Below are 23368 nucleotides of genomic sequence, written 5' to 3'. Positions count from 1 at the left end.
CACCACATAAGCAAAAAGAAAAAAGCCGGAAGTGGCGCTGTGGCTCAAGTGGTAGAGCACTAGCCTTGAGCTGAAGAGCTGAGGGACAGCGCCCAGGCCCAGAGTTCAGGCCTCATGACCGGGCCAAAAAAAAAAGAGTCTCATAGATTTGTTTGCTCAAGTTGGCTTTGAGCTATGATCCTTAGAGCTCAGCCTCCTGAGTAGTTAGGATTACAGGCATGAGCCACCAGCATCAGGCTTTAAATTCATATTTTCTAAATGCAATAATACTCTGGTATGACTCATAGTCTTATTATAGTATCCTACTCTAATTCTTAACTCTGTCTCACCTTCGAATTCAGAAATGAAAACTTAAATTATTCCAGGTAGTGCTTCCTATGGGCAACTCTGGACAGCGATTTAATAAGAGTTGTTGCTGCAGCTCAGAGTACACATGCAGCATGAACCCTATTTCCATCTTGGCCACAAGCCATTCCTTCCTTCTAACTCACAAATGGATTCCCTCATCTGCCTACAATCCTCTGCCCCCTTTGAGTCCTCCTCCTCATCCCAGACTACCCCAATCTCATTCTGAATTGTTTCCCCAGGATTTAGATGACTGCATAATCCGTCAGACCAATACACAATTCCAGTATGGTTATGAGTACTTGGGCAACTCTGGCAGGCTGGTCATCACCCCACTGACAGACAGGTCTGACCTTTGAGGATGAATAAGAGTGGTTGGGGTGATGGCCGCAGAGCCAATAGAGGCTTGTAGGAATCTGACCCAAGTCTTGTGCTCAATTTGCAGGTGTTACATGACACTGACCACCGCACTACACCTGCATCGAGGGGGCTCCCCCAAAGGTCCAGCAGGCACTGGAAAGACAGAGACTGTTAAGGACCTGGGCAAGGGCCTGGGTATATATGTCATCGTGGTCAACTGCTCTGAGGGCCTGGACTATAAATCCATGGGTCGAATGTACTCAGGCCTGGCCCAGGTTAGTGTCCTGCTACCTTGATCCAGGGGTCCCTTTCATACCTATGACTTCTAGAAAGGCAACTGAACACCCAAATCTCGCTCAGTCTTGGAGTTTATCCCACAGCATTGTTTCAGATAATGCTTACAGTTGGGAAATCCCTGAGCTTCTCATTGCTTGCTTGCAAAGTCAGAAGATTAGATAAGGATTAAATAAAGATCATGTAAAAGTGCCAAGCACACAGTAATTATTCCATGCACACGAATTTCCTGTCTTCTCTTTCCAACTCATACCTTTTCTAGTATGACCTCAGGCTATCCTGTCTGATGGACTGCTCTAGTAAGAAGTTACAACAGATCCGGTACTGGTGGCTCATGCCTATAATCCTAGGTACTCAGGAGGCTGAGATCTAGGGATCTTGGTTCAAAACCAGCCCAGGCAGGAAAGGCCATGAGACTCATCTCTAATTAACCACTGAAAAACCAGAATTAGAGCTGTGGCTCAAAGTGGCAGAGCACTAGTCTTGAACAATAAAGCTCAGGAACAGCACTGAGGCTCCACAACCGAAAAAACAAAAAAAAGAAGTTACAACAGGGCTAGGTGCTGGTAGTTCATGCTTGTAAGCCTAGTTACTCTGGAGGCTGAGGTCTGAGGATTGCAATTTGAAACCATCCTGGGCAGAAAAGTTAGTGAGACTCATCTCCAGTAAACTACTCAGAAAAAGCCAAAAGTGGTGCAGTGACTCAAGTGGAAGAATGCTAGCCTTGAGCAAAAGAAGCTCAGGGATAGTGCCTAGGCCCTGAGTTCAAGGCCCAAGAATGGCACCAAAAAGAAGAAGAAGAAGAAGAAGAAGAAGAAGAAGAAGAAGAAGAAGAAGAAGAAGAAGAAGAGGGAGGGGGAGGGGGAGGGGGAGGGGGAGGGGGAGGGGGAGGGGGAGGGGGAAGGGGAAGGGGAAGGGGAAGGGGAAGGGGAAGAAGAAGAAGAAGAAGAAGGAGAAGCTACAGCAGAACTAATCTGGTATCATATTTCGGGGGCCATCTTGCCTACCAAAAATATGTGAATCACATGTTCTGGCATCTTGGGGGGGAAATCTCTCTTGCTCCCAGTGACTCTCCCTCCATTCCTCCCCACACAGACCGGAGCCTGGGGCTGCTTTGATGAGTTTAACCGCATCAACATTGAGGTATTGTCAGTGGTGGCCCAGCAGATCCTGTCCATCCTGTCTGCCTTGGCTGCTGGTCTCCTCCGTTTCCATTTTGAAGGCTTTGAAATAAATCTGGTGTGGTCCTGTGGCATCTTCATTACCATGAATCCTGGTAGGTGGCTAGCAGTTGATGAAGCATCTGGAAGGTTGGAGAGCTGGTTATTCAAAACAAGCCACTGTTTAAGCCAAGTAAGAGCTGGCTAAAGACACTTGCATTAGTCAGCTTTCTGTTGCTGTGACAAAATACCTGCAAAAATTAACTTGAAGGAGTGAGGATTTATTTTGGCTCATGTTTTCAGAAGTTGTAGCTCACAATCACCTGGCTCCCTTGCTTTGGGAGCCTGTGGAAGGAAGAGCATCATAGAGGGGACCATGGAGATAGAGCAGAGCTCACTTTATGATATCCAGGAAGAGGAGAGAAGAAGGCAGTGGAGGAGGAGGGAGAAGGATAAGAAGAGAAGGAAAAGAGGCATGCAAGGAACAAATTTAGCCTGCAGGGGGCACATCCCCTGTATCCAGTGACTAAACCCCACCTCCTAAAATATCCAGGCCTCCAATAGCCCATTAAGTTAGGAATCCATCAATAGATTAATCCATTGATAAAGTTAGAACCCTCATGACCCAATCACTTCCCAAAGGCCCCACCTCTGAGAACAAAACCTTCAATATATTAACCTTGGAGGATCATTTTGGACCCAAACTATGACAATAAAAATTGAGACAAAGGTAACTTTCTGAGAGGAGAAGAAAGGATACACACACACACACACATACACACACACACACACATTGGTATTGGGGTTTAAACTCAAGGCCTCAGGCTCTCACTTGGCTTTTTTGATTGACTGGAACTCTGCCACTTGAGCTCCATCTCCATTTCTGGTTTTTTGTTAGAGGTAAGAGTCTCATAGCCTTTCCTGCCTGTGCTGGCTTCAAAACAACCCTTAGATCTCAGCCTTTTGAGTAGCTAGGATTACAGGTTTGAGCCACCAGTGCCTAGAAGGGGAGGCAATCTTACTGTTCTCTCCAAAGGAGTCAATTACTACTTTGTATCTATTTGTAGCCCTAGTTGAAAGACTTAGCTATCTTGTCCTATTGTGCCAACTCCCAGAGTTCTGGTCTACCTGTCATACTTTTTTTTTTTTTTTTCACATTTGCATGTTGATAGTGGGGCTTGAACTGAGTTCCTGGGCACTGTTCCTTAGCTTTTTCCATTCAAGGCTAACAATCAACCACTTGAATGACAACTCCACTTCTAGCTTTTTGGTGGCTAATTGGAAATAAGGGTCTCACATACTTTCCTGATGAGCTGGCTTTGAATTGCAAACCTCAGATATAGCTAGAATTACTGAATAGCTAGGATTACAGGCATGAGCCACTAGCACCTGGCTACCTTCCATACTTTTGCAGAGAATCACCTTAAAATTCAAGGCTCAAGAGTGCTCATTACTGTACCTTAGGAGCAGCTCTGGGGAAGGGTCTAGGAGAGAACAAACATGGGAAAGATTTTGGTCCTGAAAAAAAAATCAGGAAACAGCTGTGATTTCTATTAGGACTGATGTAAGCTATATATAGAACTGAGAGAGATGGGAAATCAGCAGCTCTGTGATTTCCGTTTGAAAAAGCCCATGCAGAAAATGAGGAAAGTACTAGAGAGCAAAGAAGACCAAAGTAGAATGGGGAGCAAAGGGCTGAGAGGAGGAAGGATGCAATCTTGCAGTTGGAGTTGAGGAGAAAATTAAGGATAGAGGGAGAGTTGGGCAAAATGAGATTAATTGGGAAGTGGGTTTAGGAAGCAAGTCAAGAGAAGAAAATAAAGAGATGCTAAATAAAAGGCATTATTCTTTTCCAGGCTACGCTGGTCGCACAGAGCTTCCTGAAAATCTTAAATCCATGTTCCGTCCAATTGCCATGGTGGTGCCTGATTCTGTCCTTATTGCAGAAATCATCCTATTTGGGGAGGGCTTTGGCAATTGCAAGGTATTCCAAGAATCCTTTTCTTTTTCTTTTCTTTTCTTTTTTTCTCTTTTTTCTTTTCTTTCTCTTTCTTTCTGTCTCCTTCCTTCCTTCCTTCCTTTCTCTCTCTCTCCCTCCCTCCCTCCCTCCCTCTCTCTCTCTCTCTCTCTTTCTTTCTTTCTTTCTTCTTTCCTTCGTTGGTCATGGAGCTTGAATTCTGGGCCTGAGTGCTGTCCCTTAGCTCTTCAGCTCCACTCTACCACTTTGAGTCACAGCTCCACTTCCAGTTTTCAGGTGGTGGTAAAAAGTTTCACAGACATTCCTGCCTGGGTTCGCTTTAAACCAAGATCCTCAGATCTCAGCCTCCTGAGTAGTTAGGATTATAGGCGATGATAGGCATGGGCCACTGGTGACTGGTTCCAAGAATCCTTTTCTTACAATTACTTTGTTTCTCTTCTATAATCATTCCCTGGACAGAAACTCCCTGAAGGCCTCACAATCAGCTGTCCTACAAGGAGCTTAGGCTATGGTTGGTAGGAGTGGAAGCAGAAGAATTCATAGAAGGGAGGCCTTCCCTCTACAATGTCACAAGGCTTTTTCATTCCCAATTCTCATCACAAGTCCCTGATTGAGGGCATTGATAATTCTCACCTGTAATCCTAGCTACTCAGTGGCTGAGATCTGAGATCACCATTTGAAGCCAGCCATGGCAGAAAAAGTCTATGGGACTCTTATCTCCAGTGAACAACCAAAAAGCTGAAAATGGAGCTATGGCTCAAGTGGTAGAGCACCAGCTGTGAGCAAAAAAGCTAAGCAAGAGTACAAGGTCCTGAGTTCAATCCCTAGTACCAGTAACACACACACACACACACACACACACACACACACACACACACACACGTATTAGTAGAGAACTGGATCGTTTTCCCCTCTGCTTGGTTTTCAGATCCTGGCTAAGAAAGTCTACACGCTCTACTCACTTGCTGTGCAGCAGCTCTCCAGACAGGACCATTATGACTTTGGCCTCCGTGCCCTCACCTCCCTCCTTCGCTATGCTGGCAAGAAGCGCCGCCTGCAGCCGGACCTGGCTGATGAAGAGGTAGACCAAGTTCGCAGTGCTCGCACTATAGCCTCCATTGTCTCTGTTCTTATGCATCTTCACTAAAGCTTTCCAGCTCTTTTACAGGCTTTGGCTCCCCCTTCATGCCTTGTGTCCTGTGTTGTCCAAGCACCTGCTATCCTATTGCTTATGACTAACTCTTGGCTCCTAACCCTGAGCCCTGAGGGGAAGAAGAGGACCACTAAGTGCCAAGGCCCTGGTTCTTCAAGCTTCTATTCTCCCATCTAGGTTCTGCTGCTCTCAATGAGAGATATGAATATTGCCAAGCTAACGTCAGTTGATGTGCCACTGTTCAATGCCATTGTGCAAGACCTTTTCCCCAATATTGAACTTCCCGTCATAGACTATGGCAAGGTAATTGTGCTGTTACCCTCCCTGACCTTATGTGTGCATCTAGAAATGGGAAGTGGGGCACCCAGGCCTTGTTCTGCCATCAACTAGCTATGTATTTGAGTGAGACAGTTGACTTCTCTTCTAACTGCCTTATCTAAAATATATCATATTATGGGGCTGGGAAGGTGGCTCAGCGGTAGAGCGCTTGCCTTGCATGCCTGAGGCCCTGGGTTTGATTCCTCAGCACCACATAAGCAGAAAAAAAAAGCCGGAAGTGGCGCTGTGGCTCAAGTGGTAGAGCGCTAGCCTTGAGCTGAAGAGCTGAGGGACAGCGCCCAGGCCCAGAATACAGGCCCCACGACTGGACCCCCCCCCCAAAAAAAAGAATAAATATATATTATGCTGAAACAGTCTACTCTCTGACCACAGTTCTCAACCCCCAAGATGAACCTGCTCAAGGGCCTCCATGCAATAATTCTCTCTGTCCTTCTCTGTCTCTCTGTCTCTGCCTGTCTGTCTCTCTGTCTCTGTCTCTCTCTCTCATGCCAGTCTTGAGGCTTGAACTCAGGGCCTAGGCACTGTCCCTGAACTATTTTTGCTCAAGGCTAGCACTCTACCACTTGAGCCACAGCTTCACCTTCAGCTTTTTTGGTGGTTAATTGGAGATAAGACCTTTGTGAGCTTTCCTGCTTGGGCTGGCTTAAATCCATGATCCTCAGATCTCAGCCTCCTGAGAAACTAGGATTACAGGCATGAGAGACCAGTACCAGGCGCTGCTGTGTAATTTTTAAGTTTAGATTTTAATTTTGAAGAGTTCTAGGTTGTTAGTGCCCCCAGGTGACTGGAAGAAGCAAAGCAAACTATTTCTGGAGCAATGAAACATCCACTTATGCCTATGAGAATTGCTACAGCAGAAAATAAACAACTCATGTGAAGAATCACAAAACAAGCTGGGTGCTGGTGGCTCATGACTATCTACCTACTCAGAAAGCTGAGATCAATGTCTGAAGCCAATTCAGGCATAAAAATCCCTGAGAGCTTTTCTTTCCAATTAACCACCAAAAATCTAGATAAAGTTGTGGCTCAAGTGGCAGATCACCAGTCTTGATTGAAAAAGCTAAAGAAGAGTATGGGGCCCTAAATTCAAGCCCAGTGTCAGCACACACACACACACACACACACACACACACACAAACACATACACACACACACACACACACACACACACACACACACAGTTTTTTAAAGTGACATACTTTCTGTAACAGATTGAGATGGTAGAGTGCATTCTTGGTTATCAAAATGTTCATGTAGCTGGGTGCTGGTGGCTCATGCCTGTAATCCTAGCTACTCAGGAGGATCGTGGTTCAAAGCCAGCCTGGGCAGGAAAGTCTGTAAGACTCTTACCTTCGATTAACCACCAGAAAACCGGAAGTGGTACTGTGGCTTAAGTGACAGAGCACTTGCCTTGAGCTGAAGAGCTCAGGGGCAGTATCCAGACCCAGAGGTCAAGCCCCATGACCAACAAAAAATAAAATAAAATAAGTAGAAATAAAACAAAAATAAAATTAAAATATTCATGTAGCATTAGGATTTTTTTCTGCCAGTCCTGGGGCTTGAACTCAGGGCCTACTCACTGTCCTTGACCTTCTTTTTATTCAAAGCTAGCACTCTACCACTTGAACCACAGCGTCACTTCAGGCATTTTCTGTTTATGTGGTATACTGAGGAATTGAACCCAGGGCTTTGTATATGGTAGGCAAGCACTCTACCACTAAGCCACATTCCCAGCCTGTGTATGATATGTTTTAAAATAGAATTTTATTATGATTATTAAGGTGTTGTATAGAGGACTTACCATTCTGTATGATCTTACTTAACCTAAAAATGGATCATTGTATGTCCACAAAATGAACCTAAAAGGACATGTCCAACTGAACTGCTCGTGGCTGTGAATAACTTTGTTCTTTATTTCTTCCTGCCCCCCTTCATAATGAACATATTAACTTAAACATAATTGCTGTTAGCTGAACATGGTAGCTCATGCCACTATTCCCAGCTACTTGGGAGGCAGAGGTAGGAGGATTATGGTTTGAGGTTAGCTTGGGCAGTTAGTGTGAGGCCTTATCTGAAAAACAAACTTAAAATGAAAGGACTTAGGGGCATATCTCAAGTGGTGGAGCAAAAGTGGAAATAGTTCAAACCCTAGTACTGAAGAGAGTGGGGGGGAGAGGAAGAGGGAGAGGGGAGGTGAGGGAAGGAGGGAGGGAGGGAGGGAGAGAGAGAGAGAGAGAGAGAGAGCTTTTTAAAAACCTGGAGGAAAAAAAGTGTCACACTATTTTGGGATTGAACCATATGGGTCATGGTTCTATAAGCATTCCTTTACTTTAAAACTTGGACAATGATTTTTTAATTAGGACTGGAGGTGAGTAGCACACTTGTCTAGCATGTGAGAGCTCCTGGGTTTGATCCCAAGGATGCATAAGCACATGTATGCATGCCAGTGCGCGCGCGCGCACACACACACACACACACACACACACACACACACACAAGTTGGCTCTGGCTTGCTCACCAGATTGTAAGCTCTGCAGTAGGAAAAAAATGTATTTTGTTCCCAACTGTATCCCTAGTCTAGTACTGACTTCATACTGTGAGGGATTCATAAATATTTATTGCTAGTAATAGGAAAAATGTGTAACACTATATGTCAGACATTGTACATACAAAGCTACTAAAGCTCAGAGAAGTGACTTAGTGAAGATCACTTAACTGAAAGCTGAAAACCAGGCTGGTTGACTCCAGCACCAAGTAACTCTGCAACTGGCTGGCTTTCCAGTCAATAAACAGTTTCAAGGCCAAAGAGCTCTCATGCTATTTTCAGTGGGTTTGAACAAATCATCCAGGTATTTAAAGGACGTTGAAAGTCCTGGAGGCCTCATCTTTTCTCTCCCATGTTCTGCATTTGCCTTCCCTCAGCTACGGGAGACCATTGAGCAGGAGATTCTCAATATGGGCCTACAGATCACACCGTTCACCCTCACCAAGGTCATCCAGTTGTACGAAACTAAGAACTCCCGCCACTCCACCATGATTGTGGGCTGCACAGGCAGCAGCAAGACTACTTCCTGGAAAATCCTGCAGGCTTCCCTGTCCTCGCTGTGTCGCGCTGGAGAGCCCAACTTCAACATTGTTAAAGTATGCAGTTGGGACACTGGAGTCAGTGGCAGAAACAAGAGGCAGGAGTAGTGGAGGTTGGGTGTCAACAGAGGCCAAGTCCTGATCCAAGGGAGAGCTGGGAGAGATGGGGTGCACATATACGAGCCTAAGAAACAGGGCTCAATTGAAAGTGGGGTCTTAGAGTTTGGTAGTGCAGGGACTGGGAAGGAGGCTCAGTGGTAGAGAGCTTGCCTTGCATGCATGAAGCCCTGGGTTCGATTGCTCAGCACCATATAAGCAGAAAAAGCTGGAAGTAGCACTGTGATTCAAGTGGTAGATCACTAGTTTTGAGCTAAAGGGCTGAGGGACAGCTCCCAGGCCCAGACCCAGAGTTCAGGCTCCACAACCGACAAAAGAAAAAAAGTTTGGTAGGAGTGGAGGTATGGCTCAAGTGGAAGGGCATCAGCCTTGAACACAAAAGTTTAAGGATGTCCAGGCCCTAAATTCCAGCCTTAGGACACCTGTATGTGCACACACACACACACACACACACACACGTACAAATTCTTCCTTGTGTCATTTTTTCAGGAGTACCCCTTGAACCCTAAGGCATTGTCCTTAGGAGAACTCTATGGAGAATATGATCTGAACAGTAATGAATGGACAGATGGCATCTTGTCCAGCGTCATGCGGGTGGCATGTGCAGGTATTTAGAGGATCGTGGAGCTATGGGAGAATAGAATCTTGAATCTCTTAAAAGAACAAAGAATCTGGGGACAGGAGAGAAATGGAGGGGGGGTGGGGAGACAGAAATACAAGGAATCATGGGCTGAGGAGCTTGATTGAGGAGGGAATCTCCTGCCTTCCTACCCACCTGCTATTAAGATGAGAAACCAGATGAGAAATGGATCCTTTTTGATGGTCCTGTGGACACGCTGTGGATTGAGAGTATGAACTCCGTCATGGATGACAACAAGGTGTTGACGCTGATTAACGGAGAACGCATCGCAATGCCTGAGCAGGTGGGGGCCGGCCAATTGCCAGCCAGTATCCTAGGACATTGCGGAGATTGCAAGGAGATGATGAGGGGCTGGGAGGGAGATCAGAATCTGAAGAGAAGAGTGTTCTGTAGGAGAGAGCTGGGGAGGAAAATGCCTAGATTCAGGGAAGGTTATGGCTGAAGCAAAATACTTTGTCTAGGCTGGGGCTGGAGCTATGATAGAGTATTTACCTACCATGTGCAAGGCCCTGGGTTCCATCTGGAAAGAAGGAAGAAGGGAGAGAGGAAAGGAGGGAAGGAAGGAGGCCAGGGAGGGAGGGAAGGAGGAAGGAAGGAAGGAAGGAAGGGAGGGAGGGAGGAAGGAAGGAAGGAAGGAAGGAAGGAATCTTTGCTTACTAGTTGCTGAGGAAAAAAAAAATGTGTCTAGAAAGCATGGTGTAGATTTAGTCATTCCTCAGCCTTGTTTCCACTGGCCTGTGTGGCCTGGTCTTTATTGTGCCTCCAGTAAATGGAAGCATATGGTACTATGGAAGTAAGATTAGTTATTTTTTCCTAAGGATAACGTTAAATAATTTTCTTTTCAAAAAGTGCACCATTTGGAAACATCTGATCTTTATTCTTGCTGTAATTTACTTGCTAGAGGCATAGCTTGGGGCATGAGTTCTGGGGTATTTTTATTACTGTGGATTGGTGGGGAAACAGAGGAAAACTAAATTTTGATAAAAAATATATATATATCCTTAGGTGTCACTTTTATTTGAAGTGGAGAACTTGGCAGTGGCCTCTCCAGCTACTGTCTCTCGCTGTGGCATGGTCTACACTGACTATGTGGACCTAGGCTGGAAGCCCTACGTTCAGTCATGGCTAGATAAGAGGCCAAAGGTATGAAGGGAAGTAAGAGAGAATGATCAGAGTGACCCATAGATGATTAAGATCAAATAGTCTCTTCTTGTTCACTTCCAGGCTGAGGTAGAACCCCTGCAACGCATGTTCGATAAGTTCATCAACAGGCTTCTGGCCTTTAAGAAGGAAAACTGCATCGAGCTGGTGCCCATCCCTGAGTACAGTGGCATCATCTCCCTCTGTAAGCTGTACTCGGTCCTGGCCACACCTGAGAATGGGGTAAGGGGCAGCCCTAGCCCAGGGTGGGAGCAGAAACTAAGAACCAGGACCTCCTGGGGACAACTTTAGTTTTAGTACCAAATTTGAATGGAGCAGAACTACAATGGATGATTGTGAGTACAGGGAGGTTTTATGTGTGTGTGTGTGTGTGTGTGTGTGTGTGTGTGTATGTGTGTATACTTGTGTCACACTTGCTGAACTAAAAGATGGGACTAGAGATTTTAGAGACTCTATATTGAATATACCAAGGGCTGGGATGTAGCTCAGTGGTAGAACACTGGTAGATTCCCAACAAATGATAGATTAGATAGATAGATAGACAGACAGACAGACAGACAGACTATAGTTGAGTCTCACTGCTATAAATTCCCACCCATATTCTGGGAGCTGAGGATAATCCATTCAGCTCCTTATTTTTCTATCCTTTCAAAAATGCAACTATTATTATTCAATTTATATGTGACCCTTGGAAACTATTTCTGTTGGAAGGAGCTGTCAGCTGATCTGGATGAAGGTTTCTAGAAAATTTCAGATGAGTTGATATATTTTTTTTGGGGGGGGGGGGTCCGGACATGGGGCTCATACTCTGGGCCTGGGCGCTGTCCCTCAGCTCTTCAGCTCAAGGCTAGCGCTCTACCTCTGGAGCCACAGCGCCACTTCCGGCTTTTTTCTTTTTTCTTATGTGGTACTGAGGAATCAAACCCAGGGCCTCATGCATGCAAGGCAAGCGCTCTACCACTGAGCCAACCTCCCAGCCCCAGATGAGTTGATATTTAAGGAAGCTTTTGTTCAGTTTAGAATTTTGGAGGCAGAACCAAAATTTGATATTTTCTGTGGAGATAAAATTACTGCTTAGAAATGATTTCTATTATTTTTAAAGATGTCACCAGATGACTATTAATATAGACACTAGGTAAGATCTATAACACATTTGGTACCAGTGTGGCCCCTGCCAATAATCCTACCTTCTCAGGAAAGATCTGAAGGCTTACAGTTTGGAGCTAGCCCTGGCAGAAAAGTTCAAGAGACCTCATCTCTAGTTAACCAGAAAACAGCCAGGCTAGAGGCATGGCTCAAATGGTAGAATATCAGACTTGAGAAAGAAAGCCGATTGAAAGCTTAAAACCCTATGTGCAAATCCCAGAATCAACAAAAAATATATGTAAGGTGTACATTATGCAGTTAATAAAAGTCAAAATGGATTTTCAAGGTCATGTGTGGGTAGGAGGACTGTCTAGTTAAGCTGGAGATGGAGGCTTTCTGGGAGCAGAGGGGGTGAATAGCCTTTGGGAAAATATAGACATACATGAGACACCCAGAATGAGTAGGCATGATGCTGATGTTTGAAACTGGCAGGTGGGCATGGTAGGGGTGGCAGGGCAGTATAGCAGCAGAGACCCTGAGGAAAAGCCTTGGCCGTGATGATAGCATTTTGTGCTGGGGGTGAGCTGAAGGACACAATAAGAATTATGGCCTCACTGGGTGCCGGTGGCTCACGCCTATAATCCCAGCTACTCAGGAAGGTGAGATCTGAAGATTGTGGTTCAAAGCTAGCCCAGGCAGTAAAATCTGGGAGACTTTTATCTCCAATAAACTACACAGAAAAAGCTGGAAGTAGCACTGTGGCTCAAGTGGTAGAGTGCTAACCTTGAGTACAAAGAGGCTCAGGGACAGCACCCAGGTCCTGAGTATAAGCCCTAGGACTGGCAAGAAAAAAAAAAAAAAGCCGGGCACTAATGCTCACACTTGTAATCCTAGCTACTCAGGAGGATGAGATCTGAGGATCCTGGTTCAAAGCCAGCCCAGGGGTGCTGGGAAGGTGGCTCAGTAGTAGAGCACTTGCCTTGCATGCATGAGGCCCTGGGTTTGATTTCTCAGCACCACATAAGCAAAAAGAAAAAAAACGGAAGTGGTGCTATGGCTCAAGTGGTAGCACGCTGGCCTTGAGCTGAAGAGCTGAGGGACAGTGCCGAGGCCCAGAGTTCAGGCCCCACGACCGGACCCCCCCCCCAAAAAAAAAAAGTCAGCCCAGGCAGGAAAGCCTGAGAGACTCTTATCTCTAATAAACCACTTGAAAACCAGAAGTGGTGCTGTGGCTCAAGTGGTAGAGTGCTCACCTTGAGCTGAAGAGCGCAGGGACAGCGCCCAAGCCCAGAGTTCAAGCCCCACAACCAACCAAAAAAAAAAAAAATTCTGGCCAAGCACTGGTGGCTCATAACCTGTGATCCTAACTACTCAGGAATCTGAGATCTGAGGATCTTGGTTTGAAGCCAGCCCTGATATACAAATCTGAGAGACGTTTATCTCCAATTAACCAGCAAAAAGCTGAAAGTGGTGCTGTGGCCCATCATGGTAGAGCACTAGCCTTGATGGAAAAAGTTAAAATAAGCAAGAGCTTTTTCCTCTTATTTTTTTCCTAAGTAGGAGGAAAAAAAAACTAAGCTAAGTAAGGCTCTGAGTTCACACCTTACTACTGGCACACAGACACAGAAACAGACAGACAGACACACAGACACACACACACACACACACACACACACACACAACTTCTGGATTATATATGGCACACCATAGGTTCTCAGCATACTTTCCCACCTATATTTTGTGCATTTGAAGATTCTTCAGAGAACAATTTCAGCATAGTCTGTATGTCATATTATCTGAAGTTCTGAGCATCTTCATGCAGAACTTGTGTCAAGCACGTCCCATACTTGAGCCCATGGGCATTTCCTGTGGTAGGCCAGGGATGACAGGAGGGTGCCGGGTGAACTGTTGTCTTCAGCGATGCCCCTGGAGCCTAGCAGCCCTCTGGGTTTTGGCCATCTTCCTGAACAACATCTGTTATGTGCCCCTCTGAGTGGGGAGTTGAGAGCATGAGCTTGCAATATGCTGTCTCCATTATTGAGTTGGTATAGTGTATTATATTGTATTTTCATTTTTTCATTTTTATTTTATTGGTTGTGGGGCTTGAACTCAAGGCTTGAGTGCTATTCCTGAACTGTTTTGCTCAAGGCTAGCCTGTTTTGTTAGCCCACTTTGAGCCACAGCACCACTTTTGGCTTTTTGCTGGTTTGTTGTATATAAGAATGTCAGGGAAGCTGGGCGCAGGTGGCTTACACCTGTAATCCTAGCTTCTCAGGAGGCTGAGATCTGAGGATCATGGTACAAAGCCAACCCAGGCAGGAAAGTCCATGAGACTCTTATCTCCAGTAAACCACTAGAAAACTGGAAGAGGTGCTGTGGCTCACCATGAGCTGAAGAGCTCGGGACAGGCCCAGGCCCAGAGTTCAAGTCCCACAACCGACCAAAAAAAAATGTCAAGGATTTTTCTGCCCCAGCCTTCACACTGTTACTCTTAGATCTCAGCCAGATCTTAGCCTCCTGAGTAGCTAGGATTCCAGGAGTGAGCTTAACTCCAATACCCAACTTAATCTCTCTCTCTCTCTCTTTCTCTCGCCAGACCTGGGGCTTGAACTCAGGGCCTGGGCATTGTCCTCTAGCTTCTTTTGCTCAAGGCTAGCACTCTTGAGCCACAGCACCACTTCCAGCCTTTTCTGTTTATGTGGTACTGAGGAATCAAACCCAAGGCTTCATGCATGCTAGACAAGCACTCTACCACTGAGCCACATTCCCAGCCCTCTCTCCATTGCTTATAGGCATTTCTTCTCTTTCTCCCCCCAGGTGAACCCTGCAGATAGTGATAACTATAGCGCTATGGTAGAGTTGACATTTGTGTTCAGCATGATCTGGTCTGTGTGTGGCTCTGTGGATGAGGATGGACGCAAGAAGATTGATAGTTACCTCCGAGAAATCGAGGGTTCCTTTCCCAATAAGGTCAGAGCTTTGAAACTTCGTTGTCCCATTTGTCATCCTTTCCAGCATATACAAGGCATGCCTGATCCTCAGACTCTTCCTGAGTTTCTGCCTTGCAATTCGGCTCTCTTCCTTCCTCCTGCTGCTCTTTGAGCCCTTTGTCTGGTTGAGAAAAGTTGGAGGGAGGCTTTGGTAACCTAACTCTACACTCTCCTTAGGACACAGTGTATGAATATTATGTGAACCCCAAGATACGGACTTGGACATCATTTGAAGAGAAGCTTCCTAAGAGCTGGCGTTACCCTCCAAAGTGAGAGCAGGTTCTGGGTCTAAAATCGGTAGATGTGTCAAGAATGATGGATCCCAAAGGAGAAATGACTTTTTTTTTTTTTTTTGCCAGTCCTGGGGTTTGAACTCAGGGCCTGAGCCAACCATCCCTGAGCTTTTTTTTTTTTTTGCTCAAGGCTGGTGCTCTACCACTTGAACCACAGTGTCACTTCTGGCTTTTTCTGGCTATGTGGTACTGAGGAATTGAACCCAAGGCTTCATGCATGCTAGGCAAACACTCTACCACTAAGCCACATTCCCAGCCCCAAGAGATGACTCTTGATATGGGAAGTGAGATCTCAGGGCAGGGCCCTTAAGGAGAACACCTCCATCTCCAGTCCCCACAGGAGTCAGAGCTGATGGAAGATAAATCTAGGAGGGAGAGTAAAGCAGGATTTAGAAAGAAGTTGGCCCATGATCTTTGATACACGGTCCTTTTCCTTCCCTAGTGCTCCCTTCTATAAGATTATGGTGCCCACCATCGACACTGTTCGCTATAACTACCTGGTGAGCACTTTGGTGGCTAACCAGAATCCTGTCCTGTTGGTGGGTCCCGTGGGGACCGGAAAGACCTCCATAGCCCAGAGTGTTCTGCAGTCCTTGCCCTCCAGCCAGTGGTCGGTGCTTATTGTCAACATGTCTGCACAGGTGTGTGGGGCAGGGCTCAGGGCCAGGGAACCAGCTCCCCAAATGTTCCCTGATTTCTGCTCTCCTTCAGAATCTCAGTGCCAAATTGACACTCTTCTCTGACCCTATATTTCTCCTGGCGTGTATCCATTGTGCCTCTTCCCCCAGACCACATCCAACAATGTGCAGAGTATCATTGAGAGCAGAGTGGAGAAGCGAACCAAAGGTGTGTATGTGCCATTCGGGGGAAAAAGCATGATCACCTTTATGGATGACCTCAACATGCCAGCTAAGGATACATTTGGGTCCCAACCGCCCCTGGAGCTGATCCGCCTTTGGATTGACTATGGTTTTTGGTACGATCGTTTGAAGCAGACCATCAAGTACATCCGAGTAAGCAACCTGAGACTTTGTTCTCAGGCCCTGAGGCCCTGTGGTGATAAATAGAATCAATCCCTATGTCATGGAACTTGGGCTCTAGGCCTATAATCCTAGATTCCTTCCATACAGAAATTCCTACTTCTTTCCACGACCTAGACTTCCGGTTCCCAAGTTATCAACTCTCCTCACCAGGGGCTTATGCCTGTCATCATAGCTACTTAATAGGCTGAAACCTGGAGGATTGCAGTTCAAAGCTAGCCCAGGTAGAAAAAGTCTACAAGACTCCAATTAAGCAGCAAAATTCTGGACTGGAAGCATGACTCAAAGTGGTAGAGTTCCAGCCATGGGCAAGAAAGATGTGTGAGAGTGCTGGAGGCCTGGTACTAGCATGCACACACATGCACACACACACAAATTCCCATGCTGAACCTGGCGTGCATGCATATAATTCCAGGACATGGAAGCAGGAGGATTCTGAGTTCGGGGTCAGCACAGGCAAAGGTAGTCTCAAAAACAAAACTCAAAACTATTACTGGCAGGAGCCGCTATTCTCCCTATTTCTGTGCATCATCGTACTTGCTGCTGTCTCTTCTCGTCTTTGTTCTACAGGACATGTTCCTGATGGCTGCCATGGGCCCTCTTGGAGGTGGACGGACTGCCATCTCCCCAAGGCTACAGAGTCGCTTCAACATTGTCAACATGACCTTTCCCACAGTGAGGCTATCGTGAGGGCTATGGGGTGGGGACTGGCAAACCCATATTTGTTCCAGAAAATGAGAGAGTAGAGCAAGGAAGGGGTTAAGGGCCGCTGGGAAGAGTTACATTTAGAATGATGATATGAGGTTGGGGTCATCTGTAGAAGCCTTGCTATCTGTGAACCAGGAGCGCTTCAAGATGGAAGGGTAGCCTGCTGGCTCTGGAATGTGAAGCCTAGTGGGCCCAGTGGGTGCCAGTGCTGTGAGGCCTAGACAGACTCAGGAAGCTAGATCCTACTGAGCCAGGAGCCCCCAATGCTAGGGTTAGGGCGAGGAGACAGTAACTTAGTGCAGAATTTAAGGAGACACCAAAAAAACAAAAACAAAAACAAAAAAACCCAGCTGGGTCCTAGTGGCTGATGCCTAGATTCCTAGCTCTTCAGGAGGTTGACAGCTAAAGATCTTGATTAGAAGTGAGCAGACAAGCCGGGCACCAGGGGCTCACGCCTGTAATCCTAGCTACTCAGGAGGCTGAGATCTGAGGATCGCGGTTCAAAGCCAGCCAGGGCAGGAAAGTCCATAAGACTCCTATCTCCAATAAACCACTCAGAAAACCAGAAGTGGCACTGTAGCTCAAGTGGTAGAGTGCTAGCCTTGAGCTGAAGAGCTCAGAGACAGCGCCCAGGCCCAGAGTTCAAGCCCCGTGACCAAAAAATAAATAAATAAAAATTTAAAAAATTCCTTTTTCTGGGTGCTGGTGGCTCAGACTTACAATCCTAGCTACTCAGAACACTGAGATCTGAGGACTCTGGCTCCTGGCAGCCCGGGCGGGGAGGCTGTGAGACTCTTATCTCATTAGTCATCAAAAAAGCCAGAAGTGGCGCTGTGGCTCAAGCGGCAGAACGCCAGTCTTGAAGGGAAAAGCTAAGTCAAAGCCCCAGTATCGGCACACACACAAAATTATTTTAAGGGCTGGAGTTGTAGCTCAAGGGATAGAAGGGATCTCTGGGATTTTGGGGGGGGGGGCACCCCTTTAAATTATGCATGTGAGGCAAGTTCTGTCCCCCATGGCTACAAGGCCAGGGACCTAGGAAATTGAGTCTTAACCTCGTTCTAGGAGTCCCAGATCATCCGAATATTTGGCACTATGATCAACCAGAAGCTTCAGGACTTCGAGGAAGAAGTGAAGCCTATTGGGAACATAGTAACGGAGGCCACCCTGGACGTGTACAATACAGTGGTGCAGCGCTTCCTGCCCACACCTGCCAAGATCCATTACCTCTTCAACCTTCGAGACATCTCCAAGGTGAACATTGCTTTCACCTCACCCTTTGGCCTGGCCCAGCCTTCTTGAAGGCATTTTTCTTTTTTCTTTTTTTTTTATTGATCATATTTTATTTTAAAAGTTCAGTGCATAACGAAGGCATTTTTCTTTTCATCAAAATAAACCTTCCTGGGTACTGGTGGCTCATGCCTGCCGTCCTAGCTACTCTGGAGGCTGAGATCTGAGCATCATAGTTCATAGCTAGCCCAGGCTGAAAAGTTCCTGTGAGACTCTTATCTCTAGTTAATGAAAACCGAAAGTGGAACTATGACTCAAAGTGGTAGAGTGCTAGCCTTGAACACAAAGAGTCTCAGGGAAAGTGCCCAGGCCCTGAATTCAAGACACACAACTGCCAAAAAAAAAAAAAAAAAGCCTTAAGTCAGGCATCAGTGGCATGAGCCTGTAATCCTAGTTGAGATTTGAGAATCATGGTTTGAAGCCAGCACAGATAGGAAAGTCTGTGGGACTCGTATCTCTGACTAACCACTAAAAAGCCAGAAGTTGAGCTCTATCTCAAGTGGTAGAGAGCTAGCCTTGAGCAAAAGAAGCTCAAGACAAACAGCCCCTAAATTCAAGCCCCAGAACACACACACACACACACACACATACACACACACACACTCCATAGCAAATTTCATAGCAAACCACACTCCCAATGTTACCTGCCATGTACTTTGCCTTTACCTGTAAAACTCCTGCAGAGAACCTATTTTCTCTCTATATCCTAGTCTTCCTTCTTCCCAGGTGTTCCAGGGGATGCTTAGAGCCAACAAGAACTTCCATGACACCAAATCCAGCATCACACGACTCTGGATTCATGAGTGCTTCAGGTGATATGTTTGTACCCTGGCCAGAGTCAACCTTCCCCTGCCTTTTTCCCCAATCCCTGCTTTCTTCCCTAGCCTAACTCTTCTTTCCAGAACCATTTTTCTCTTTGGTCCCAAATCTCAACACAACTGTTTCCCAACAGAGTCTTCTCTGACCGACTGGTTGATTCGGCGGACATGGAAGCCTTTATGGGCATCATAAGTGACAAACTTGGCACCTTCTTTGACCTCACATTTCATAATCTCTGTCCCAACAAACGTCCTCCTATTTTTGGTGAGCCGGGAGTTATGGGTGCTGTAGGCTTGGAGGATAGACTTAGAGGGAGAGTCAGAGAATGATACTGAGCACTCTAAGTGGTCTTAGGGGGGAAAGACCAGACATTGGAGATTCTGAGAGCCTTCCTCCCATGATCCAGGGGACTTTCTGAAGGAGCCCAAGGTGTATGAAGACCTGACAGATCTGACATTACTGAAGACAGTCATGGAGACAGCCTTAAATGAGTACAACATCTCCCCTTCTGTGGTGCCAATGCAGCTGGTGCTCTTCCGGGAGGCCATTGAACACAGTGCGTGCTTGTTCCCTCCCAGCCCTTTCCCCATCGCCTCCATCCCAGGTTTCCCTTCCCAGGTATTCCCACAAACCCCAGTGGTGATTGATGGGTGAAGCTTAAACACTGAATTGCCATCTGGACTTTAGCCACCTGCTTCTTCCTATACCTCTCTCGGTTCCTAGTCACTCGGATCGTGCGGGTGATTGGACAGCCTCGGGGCAACATGCTCTTGGTGGGCATCGGGGGCAGTGGACGCCAGAGCCTGGCCCGTTTGGCATCATCCATTTGTGACTATGAAACCTTTCAGGTTGAAGTCACCAAACACTATCGGAAGCAGGAGTTCCGAGACGGTATGGCTTCTTTTTTTTTTTTTTTTCCTGCCAGTTCTGGGGCTTGAACTCTGGACCTAGGCACTGTCCCTGAACTTCTTTTGCTCAAAGCTAGCACTCTACCACTTGAGCCACAGCACCACTTCTGGCTTTTTCTGCTTGTGGGGTACTGAGGAATGGAACCCAGGGCTTCATGCATGCTAGGCAAGCACTCTACCACTAAGCCACATTCCTAGCGCATGGCTGCGTTTCTGAACAGGAGATCCAGAATAGGGGCTCAGAATGAAAGATGAGTTCCTGCCGTGCCAAAAGAGGAGAGAGGGAAGTGGGCAGGGAGATGCCCCTGGCCTGTGGGGAGGGGTACAGGATGATGATGGGGTTTGTTTTAGGGGGAGAAGGAGGTGTTTGAAGCTATGAAGAGGAATGAAGGCAAGAGAATCGACAGTAAATCTGTGTTATTTCCCTTCTAATATCTGGACAGATATTAAACGTCTCTATCGCCAGGCTGGGGTAGACCTCCGGACCACATCTTTCCTTTTTGTGGACACCCAAATTGCTGATGAATCCTTCTTAGAGGATATTAACAACATCCTCAGCTCTGGCGAGGTCCCCAATCTCTACAAAAGCGAGGAATTTGAGGAGGTATAGTTCTTTCCACACCGGCTCACTATCAGTCGTATCTTAGGCCTTTATTAGGGACCCTTAAGGAACCACAGATCCCAAATATGCTTGTGCAGCACCCAATCATCTAATTGAAAGGGCTGTTCTTTTTGAACCCTCTTCCTTCCAGCCCCCATCACTCCCCACCCACCCCTCTGGGCTGGGCTACTTTAAACCCTCTTCCAGCAGTCCTCTCCCGCACTGAGGCTACTATGGGAACTTCAGCCCTCTGACCTTGTGTGGCTTCTCTCCAGATCCAGACACAGATTATAGATCAGGCCCGGCAAGAACAGGTGCCTGAGTCCTCTGACAGCATCTTCGCCTACCTGATCGAGCGCGTGCGCAACAACCTGCACATTGTGCTCTGCCTCAGTCCAGTGGGGGACCCCTTCAGGTGATCCTTCTTTATCCTTTTTCTCCCTTTGGACCTTTTCTTTTTGTGGCCTTCCATGCCTTCTGGAAGGAGGCTCTTCTATCTCCTTAGCTGTCTCATTCCTTTTGCATAGGTTATCTTCCTTCAGGAAATCCCTATAGCTGACTGACTTTGTGGTCATTTTTTTTGTTTTTGTTTTGGCCAGTCATGGGGCCTGAACTCTGGGCCTGGGCGCTGTCCCTCAGCTCTTCAGCTCAAGGCTAGTGCTCTACCACTCGAGCCACAGCACCACTTCTGGCTTTTTCTGCTTATGTGGTGCTGAGGAATCGAACCCAAGGCTTCATGCATGCAAGGCAAGCACTCTACCTCTGAGCCACCTTCCCAGCCCTTTGTAGTCATTTTTTATGACCTACCTTCCTTCCTTCCTTCCTTCCTTCCTTCCTTCTCTTTCTCTCTTTTGTGGTACTAGGGTTTTAACTTAGAGCCTTCCATTTGCTAGGCAGGTACTCTACCATTTGAGCCACATTTCTAGCCTGCCTTTTTTTCTTTTTCTTTTTTTTGTTGGTCGTGGGGCTTGAACTCTGGGCCTGGGTGCTGTCCCTGCGCTATTCAGCTCAAGGTGAGCGCTCTACTGCTTAAGCCACAGCACCACTTCTGGTTTTCTAGTGGTTTATTGGAGATTAGAGTCTCATGGACTTTCCTGCCTGGGCTGGCTTTGAACCATGGTCCTCAGATCTCAGCCTCCTGAGTAGCTAGGATTGTAGGCATGAACACTGGTGCCTGGCTTGCCTAGATTTTTCAAAGTACCAAAACTAGAAGAAGGGCAGAGCAGCTACATAGCGTTGGTTGAGAACTTTTTTTCTTTCTGTTATTTATTTGTTTGTTAATTTTGACAGTACTGGGGTTTGAACCCCGGGTGTTGGAGCTCCTTAGACAGATGCTCTGCCACTTGAATTATGCCCCCATCCCTCTTTTGCTTTAATTACTTTTTAGGTAGGGTCTGGTGGTTTTGCCCTCAGATCACAAACCTCCTACCTGTATTCTCCCTGGTATAGAATACAGACGTGCCCCACCATGCCTACCTTATCGATTGACATGGGATTTTCTAATCACCTCTTCCCTTGCTCCCATATTCCTCCAATCTACCATGCTCAACTTGGTTTTGCTTTTAATGTTATGGCATATAGTCTATTTACCATATGCCAGCATTGTCCGTGCATTTTCTCAACAAATCCTCAATAATTCTAGAAATGAAGAAATTGGTATTTGAAAAGGGTGCCTAAGAGTCACATCTTGAAGGTGAGGATTCAGATCTTTTTGATCCTAAACTCCCTCTCTTCCTCCCCTCCCCTTTCTTTTTTTTTGTCAGTCATAGGGCTTGAACTCAGGGCCTGGGTGCTGTCCCTGAGCTCTTTTGCACAAGGCTAGTGTTCTACCACTTTGAGCCACAGGTCTACTTGATTTTCTGGTGGTTAATTGGAGACAAAGTCTCACAGACTTTTCTGCCCAGGCTGGCATTGAACCGAGACCCTCAGAGCTCAGTCTCCTGAGTAGCTAGGATTATAATCATGAGCCAACAGCACCCAGATTGTTTTTATTTTTCTTTTCTTTTCCTTCCTTCCTGTCTTTCTCTCTTTCTCTCTTTCCCTCCCTTCTTCCCTCCCTTCCTTCCTCCCTCTTTCTTTCTTTCTTCTCTCTTTCTCTCTCCCTTTCTTCCTTCCTTCCTTCCCTTCCTTCTCTCCCTCCTCTCTCTTTCTTCCTTTCTTTTTTCTTTCTTTCTCTCTCTCTTCCTTCCTTCCTTCCTTCATTTCTTTGTTTCTACTCTTTGTATCAGCACTGGGCTTGAACTCAGGGTCAGGTATTCCCAAGTCAGATCTTGGAGTTGTTTTCCTTTCTGGTTCCATAAAGCTTTTTCACTCAAAGCTAGCACTCTACCACTTGGGCTATGGCTCCAACTTCTTGCTAGTTAATTGGAGGTAAGAGATCCTCTGACTCTTCTGCTTGGGTTGGCTTTGAACCACAATCCTTAGATCTCAAGTTCCTGAGAAGCTAAACTGTTTCCAAATACTGTGCTGAGCTACTTCTGGGGGGCTTACTCTGGATGGAGCGAGAGGAAAAGGAGGAGGAGGTCTTTGGCTTTCTAGAAAGCAAGTGTACATATGTGATGAAGGCAGGAATATCTGACAATGCTTTACTCCCTCTCAACATGCCTCCTCAGGAACTGGATCCGCCAGTACCCAGCCTTGGTGAACTGCACAACCATCAACTGGTTCTCAGAGTGGCCCAGAGAAGCCTTGCTAGAGGTGGCTGAGAAGTACCTCGTGGGTGTGGACCTGGGGACGCAAGAGAATGTGAGTTCCCTCCTCTCCACCCCTCACACACACCTGCCCTCACAACCCGCTTTCTTCTTCATCTCGTTTGTCTTCCATCCCGCGTTGTCGGCCTTAGATCCACAGGAAGGTGGCCCAGATCTTCGTCACCATGCACTGGTCAGTGGCCCAGTATTCTCAGAAGATGCTGCTAGAACTTCGAAGACATAACTACGTCACACCCACAAACTACCTAGAGCTGGTGTCTGGATATAAGAAGTATGATGAAGGGCAGGGGG

The 23368-nt window shown here is 46.6% G+C and overlaps 1 protein-coding gene across 1 annotated transcript in view; it reads left to right on the top strand.

Moving 5' to 3' along the window:
* Positions 1 to 23368, top strand: part of Dnah2 (dynein axonemal heavy chain 2) — a 131521-nt gene that overhangs the window by 72625 nt on the left and 35528 nt on the right. The window contains exons 34-58 of the mRNA XM_042670874.1: positions 588 to 691; positions 791 to 980; positions 2095 to 2275; positions 4016 to 4143; positions 5066 to 5218; positions 5468 to 5593; positions 8552 to 8770; positions 9320 to 9437; positions 9617 to 9753; positions 10476 to 10613; positions 10695 to 10853; positions 14535 to 14687; positions 14885 to 14976; positions 15443 to 15641; positions 15789 to 16013; positions 16611 to 16715; positions 17814 to 18002; positions 18765 to 18850; positions 18991 to 19121; positions 19264 to 19413; positions 19581 to 19748; positions 20209 to 20369; positions 20642 to 20781; positions 22979 to 23111; positions 23209 to 23348. Of these exons, the coding sequence (XP_042526808.1) occupies positions 588 to 691; positions 791 to 980; positions 2095 to 2275; positions 4016 to 4143; positions 5066 to 5218; positions 5468 to 5593; positions 8552 to 8770; positions 9320 to 9437; positions 9617 to 9753; positions 10476 to 10613; positions 10695 to 10853; positions 14535 to 14687; positions 14885 to 14976; positions 15443 to 15641; positions 15789 to 16013; positions 16611 to 16715; positions 17814 to 18002; positions 18765 to 18850; positions 18991 to 19121; positions 19264 to 19413; positions 19581 to 19748; positions 20209 to 20369; positions 20642 to 20781; positions 22979 to 23111; positions 23209 to 23348 (3725 nt within the window). The remainder of the gene's footprint in view (positions 1 to 587; positions 692 to 790; positions 981 to 2094; positions 2276 to 4015; positions 4144 to 5065; positions 5219 to 5467; positions 5594 to 8551; positions 8771 to 9319; positions 9438 to 9616; positions 9754 to 10475; positions 10614 to 10694; positions 10854 to 14534; positions 14688 to 14884; positions 14977 to 15442; positions 15642 to 15788; positions 16014 to 16610; positions 16716 to 17813; positions 18003 to 18764; positions 18851 to 18990; positions 19122 to 19263; positions 19414 to 19580; positions 19749 to 20208; positions 20370 to 20641; positions 20782 to 22978; positions 23112 to 23208; positions 23349 to 23368) is intronic.

This window comes from Dipodomys spectabilis, unplaced genomic scaffold, assembly GCF_019054845.1.
Source record: "Dipodomys spectabilis isolate Male_0828 unplaced genomic scaffold, ASM1905484v1 ptg000576l, whole genome shotgun sequence".
NCBI classification, from domain to species: domain Eukaryota; kingdom Metazoa; phylum Chordata; class Mammalia; order Rodentia; family Heteromyidae; genus Dipodomys; species Dipodomys spectabilis.
The sequence above is the reverse complement of the archived record's forward strand: the minus strand, read 5'-3'. Positions and strand labels throughout refer to the sequence as shown.